This window comes from Heliconius melpomene, chromosome 1 (genome assembly GCF_056956725.1).
Source record: "Heliconius melpomene rosina isolate 202511_hmr_F chromosome 1, ASM5695672v1, whole genome shotgun sequence".
Lineage (NCBI taxonomy): Eukaryota > Metazoa > Arthropoda > Insecta > Lepidoptera > Nymphalidae > Heliconius > Heliconius melpomene.
Genome location: NC_140389.1, coordinates 6,763,593 through 6,769,699, shown reverse-complemented (window position 1 = coordinate 6,769,699; position 6,107 = coordinate 6,763,593). Strand labels below are relative to the sequence as shown.

General features: G+C 28.9%; 1 protein-coding gene across 1 annotated transcript; it reads left to right on the top strand.

The window, feature by feature from the left end:
- The first annotated feature begins 172 nt into the window (after positions 1 to 172).
- Positions 173 to 5,767, top strand: LOC146541121 (uncharacterized). The gene is made up of 6 exons (XM_085189371.1): positions 173 to 348; positions 425 to 539; positions 605 to 690; positions 987 to 1,143; positions 1,624 to 1,748; positions 1,963 to 5,767. Exons 1-6 carry the CDS (start codon positions 337 to 339, stop codon positions 2,092 to 2,094), a joined length of 627 nt encoding a protein of 208 aa, XP_085045497.1. The 5' UTR covers positions 173 to 336; the 3' UTR covers positions 2,095 to 5,767.
- The last annotated feature ends 340 nt before the right edge of the window (positions 5,768 to 6,107 follow it).

The window sequence follows — 6,107 nt, the reverse complement described above, 5'->3', positions numbered from 1 at the left end:
AAGGTCATTGACTTTTCAAAATAATGCTTAACAAAATATACGAAAATAAGGAAATATAACGAAAAGTTTTCAGAAATATATTATATTATTTTAGTAAAACGTTTATTTTTATTCATATGTAGAAAATAGCAATACTAACTAAAAAAGGGCGCAGGCGCGAAGGCTTTCAAATGAAAGAAAAAATGATAAAACAATAGGCTAGGAATTTGTTATTTTTTAACTTACAAACATTAGATTTAAGTAGGAGTTGATCATATAAACAAGATAAAATGTTAGGAAATAAATCCAATTGGGGATCAAGAAGAGGCGAATTTTACCTTCTTGGTAAATATTGAAATGTTTCTGCAGGTAAAAATACATTGCAAAATCGATAGTCTCAGTTACGAAGACTCATTTTATTTTACATTTTCTTTTTTTTTCCCAGGGTCGTGTTATAATTGTTTGGTTGTCTTGGCTTATTGGAGGTATTTGTGGCGTTGTTATTTTGTTAATTATTATATGTTACTGCCGCCTAATGCCGCGCCATCAGAAATCTTTTGGTAAATATATAAAATACTAAATAAGATACAAGTCCAATATAGATAATGAGAATTATTTTTTGCAGATGAACAATATCTTAAAGAACACTATACTATAAAGGAGGGGCATGGATATACAAATCAGGAAAACTATAGAATAAAGCACACAGAGGTATTTTTATAATTTTTATTACTATTAAATGTTAAAGATATCTTGGAATTTCAAGGGTACTTATGCCTTTAAGGGTGTCGTGGCACGGTAAAAAACAATGCTTGTGGTCTTGATCCTCTCTTGAGATAATGAATTATTAAAATTTTCTATATTAAGAGGAACTACGGATTGAGACCCGCTGCTCAACCGGGAATGTCTCGCATACAGACACTGCATGGAGAATTAAGTGAATAATACATCATCTCTGCTTACCCTGAATATGCGGGATAAAGCGTGACAAAAGTAAATAATTTTAGGTCCAAATCCAACGACACACGCGTCCAGCAAGTTATGCTGGCGACGCGGAGTGTAGACGCGGGCGTGAGCGTGAGCCCCGTCACTGCTACGTGAACCGCGTGCCCGACTCAGACCATGAACCTGCGTCCCGCGATCACGTGTACGCTTCGAGTGGGAGTAAGAATTCTTTGCATTTTTTCTAATATTATTTATTAACTGAATGTTATAGCTCATGATTTCTAATTATAATTATATAATTATATTAATTACCTTTGTATGCTTTTTTATTGTTTGTTTTTAATAATAATGTTATACCTAGTGGAATTTGAACTTAACTTTGTTTGTGATAATGATGATCATATGTTATGAAAGCTACAACTCGCAGCTTGCTTCTTTAGACGTGTAGACATTCTGTTTTTCTGTACATAAAATAATTTTACTATAATATTTTGTAATACTTTAATATGTAAACATTTTTAACAATAAAAAAAGCTTTGTTTGAAATTTTGTTTCGAATCAAAAATATTTGAATAATTAAATTACTTTTAAAATAGAATTATACAAAGATAATACTGTTAGCGTTGAAAGTTATTCATAAGTATTTCATTAGTAAAATTTTAAGGATTAGTGAGTATAATATTTATTATTTATAATCAGTGCTAGACGAAATGGAGGGGGCAGCGAGCATCGATGCTTTGAAAACACGGTCCTTACCCGCCTTCCTTCGACCAAAGCCTCGTCCACTTTCTACTGAGGATGATCTACACCAGTTATATGCAAAAGTAAGATTATTTTTTTATAAGAAATATATTAATTTTAATAATTTTCTTATATAATTTGATTTTATTATATTGAATATGTAGCTTAATGTGTATGCGTAGAGCGAGAAAATTAAAATATTAAGTATTTAATTTCCTCGACTGGAGCTTGCCTTCTGGAGAGTGTGGATCAATCGGATCTTTAGATATGAAATGTATGTAAATAATTTAATTCCAGGTGAATCTAAGCAAAAAATACAAGAACCGCATGCGCAGCGAGCACGCCGCCATCATAGCGCTCAGTAAGTCTCACAGTCAGTTTTTTGACGCCGACGCCGTTATAGTTTATGATCAACGCACTGCCCTATAAAATTACCTTCTATCTACTAGTGATGTAACCAAATCACGATCATTTGTATTCGCATTTGCATATATTCAGATAAAAAGGACTTGAAAATAATATTAAATTAATTATTTTTCTTGTCATTTCTATTTTTTTATTAGAAAAAGTAGCTTTACCTCGTAATCATATTTTCAACCTTTAGTTTATCATTTCTATTTACAAATGACGGCAGCAAGTACTTGCTTTTACCAATATTTAAAAGATTACATTCACTACATCTCTGCTATAGTTAGCAGAGATGTAGTGAATGTAATCTTGTACATACACAAGAGATAGTACCAGTAGTGGTACTACTACAAGTGTTACTGCTAGAAGTGACACTGCTATCAGGACTTCTACTGCAAGAACTACAACTGTACCTAGGTTTTTCATTTACAAGTATATGCTAGAAAATAGGATGCTAGGTGTAGGTACATAAGTAGGTACTTATACAAATATTAAATGAAATTGTTTTAAAAGGATTGTTCGAGTTATTTGTAATAACAAACTTATATAAAGTGTTCGAAAATTCTTTAAATATTATAATATCGAAACTCATTTTTTTATTTATATTATATTTAAAATATTTTAATTGGACTTATATCTTGTTAATAAGTTAGCTTTGTATTTCTATTTCAAATGTTACCCAGCAGTAATACTTAGCTTAGCTAGTAAATTATAAAGAAATTAAAGTGATCGTAAAAATTGAGACTGTTTGTAGCTTATTTAAAAAATAAGCATCATTTAAAGTGTTGTTTAATTTTATTTGCCTGAGCATTGAGCAAACATGGGATACGAACTCGCGGCCTCCTCGGTAAAATGGACACTATAATGACCAAATTAGGTAAATTATATACGGAGGACCAAATTTAATTGAAATTGCTTATAATAATCAAATATGGGTCCCTCGTAGACTAGTAAAATTAATTGTTGAATGTTTTTTGTAATTGAAATATTAATTGAAATGTAGCAATTTTGATCGTTGAAACAATATTTGAAGAAATCTAGTTGAAACAAACAATGATAAAGGAAGCCATTTTGTAATCGCCTAAGACAATATGAAAGCGAATTGTTTATTGTAGCGCTACTTATACCTAGATTTAGCTAAATTCCTTCCATAGTATCTTTTTCTGTATTTTTCTTGTAAAGTAGGTTTTTGGAAAATGAGATGTTGACGTTATTTAAAATTCTTTTTATGTTTTTTAATTTTTATATTAATAATACGATAATTATTTTAATAAAAAATACTAGAGACTAGGGATAGTAAGTTATGACGTCCCATACTTTTATCCAACCATGTGTTTTTGTCATCACCAATTTAAATGAAACCACAGTTGTAACTACTCTATAAATGCCTAATACAATTTAAAAGAGATTTTATCAAAAATGAAAAAGTGATTTTTTTCAGACAAAATAATTAAAGGTTCTTTCCTTACTTTACTTTAAAAATGTTGAAAATAAATATAATTATTTTGTATTTCTCATAATATTCTATTATGTTCGGATGATAAGATTTTACCTAATTAAAGTATAAAGATTTTATTTAAAGTCAATATCTCTTACAACATATCAATTAAGATTTACATAATATACAATAAATTTATAATATTTAATCAGTTAAAATTACAATAATTCAAGGGCAAGATTTTACCAATAATAAATATAATAATAAAAAAATTGGCAATGATGTGATTTTTAATCATGTGATATAAGTATGTACTTATATGTAATTAGAACTAAATTGTGGCCTAATTGAAATGTTCGTAGGTTTCTCGCATGCGTCGCAATTAATAAATATATAATAAAATAAGTAATAATTTTTTGTAAAGTTGATATGACGGCAGTTTCCTTCAATTTACTTCGAAGTATCGAGTTCGTATTTTTCTTTAAAGCGTCCAAGAAAAGTAGAATTATTAGTAGATTCTTATAAGCAGTAATAATTATACGCACATATAAACGTCAATTACCGTTTAAGTGATAATACTTTCTATGGTTCGTACTTGTAAACCACTCTTAACCCTAAGATCTATCTTGAGAGCGATCTTGACATACCCTTTTCATTCATAGGTCATAATCTATCTAAGATCGATCTCAGAGTTAACTAAACTAATGACACGACTAATGTAATGTAACATAGCCTTTCTCGATAAATGGCCTATCGAATACAAAACGATATATATCGAATACGGTTTTTCAATTCAAACCACTAAGTAGTTCCTGAGATTAGCGCGTTCGACAAAAACTTTTTAGCTTTATAATGTTATTACAAAAGTATAGATATAAACGTTGAAGGATAATACCGTTTTATTTCAGCTTCAATACAAGTAACAGGTTTAAGTATTTATTGTAGTACATACTTACTTAGTTGTAAAAACATTATCTATCTTATATAGCTAGTTGAAATGTAAGGTTTTGAAAATGTTTACGCGTACCCCCCAACTAAAGACGGGGGAGATTTATTAACGAATTTTGTATTTTGATGTAACGCATAGTTAAATATTAAATGTTGCCATGTTGTATCATAATTTATTAGTGTATCGGAAGTATATATATATAGTTTAAAAAGCAGTTAAAAATGTTTTTTAATAGGTTAGTTTAATTTAGATATTTGAAACTACCACTCAATTCAACTTAAGTAGCTCAATTTTCTTAAAAATAGTTGAACCATAACCTCGTTATTTAGCAAACATTTTAAATCGCAACCAATATGAGTATATATATGTATATTCCCTTAGTTAAATTATAGGCTTATTTACAATAGATTTTTTAAATGTTGCCATATTAATATAATTTATATTTAATTTAATATACTTATAAAACAATTTATATTTGTTCACGTCAAATGTAATTTTTAAAGGTTAGTACTTTACTTATTTCTGAAGATTTTTCTATTTGTTGGTTATTTTAAATATTTTATATTATACAATTTACATATGAAATCTATGTTAAGTAGAAAAATACTTAAATAATATCTATGTATAATTATTTATTTTTTAAAGCTTTGCTTACATATTTACGGTCCTATTGTAACTAAGAAACAATTTTCGAAAATTATTACTTATTACCAAATGAACTTGCACTGAATTTGTGAAAAGATTGAACATTTATAGTTCTGGATTTGATAAGCTTTACTTACTCTAGTTGATAAGTGGATGGGTGTGCAGTTTCCTATGCTTTGTAGTATGCTTTGTGAAAACGGCCTAAAATATTGAGACTGGAAAACGGAAATCTGTAAAGTCAATGTACTTAACTAAAAAATTATGTAATAACTCGATATAATTTTGTTCGATATTGAACTTTTACATTTGGTTCACATATTAAAATTTGTCAATAGGTTACTGTCAGTCTTTTGTGGAAGTATCTAATTACTGAAGAGTAGGTATATTCTACGATAAAAAAATCATTTATGGACCGTAAATGTTTTTAATATAAAAATAAGGAATGCTTTAAAACAAAAATAAAAACATATTACAATAGCTTTAGTATCAACACGCTCAACATCGCCAGCAGATGCTGTAAATAAACGTGTAAGCTCAAAAACCCAGCTCCTGTAATAGTTTCGTTAGCGGTTAGCGACGCCATTATCGTCTATGATAACGAATTTTATCTGTGTACTTCTACTTGTACATGTTTTTTGTAATGAAATAAAGATTTACGTATATATTTTTGTTTCATTGTTTGTTTGTTTGTTTACCTTTATCGTAAAATTATTTGTTAACAAAAAGATAAAAAATATGTATTACTTATACAATTTTTTTTGCAGCTTCATGCTATATCCCGTATATAACAGGGTAGGCAGAGGAAACCTGGTGTTATGACAATCCGTTACTCGCTCGAGGCGTCGTGGAACAGTTGTACAAGTGTGACTGTTAAGTTAAGTAAACGTTGAGTTCCACCACTCAACACGCATTGGGGAACTGAGGGTATGATTTTAATATATAATTATATTTGGATTGGCAGAAGAATATTAGTTTTCGCTAAATTATAGATCCTTTATTAAA

Bases quoted from the DNA above. Each gene is read 5' to 3' on its own strand.
- LOC146541121 (XM_085189371.1), top strand. The intron at 691-986 runs GTATTTTTATAA...AAATAATTTTAG, and splicing joins ATAGAATAAAGCACACAGAG to GTCCAAATCCAACGACACAC. The intron at 1,144-1,623 runs GTAAGAATTCTT...ATTTATAATCAG, and splicing joins CGTGTACGCTTCGAGTGGGA to TGCTAGACGAAATGGAGGGG.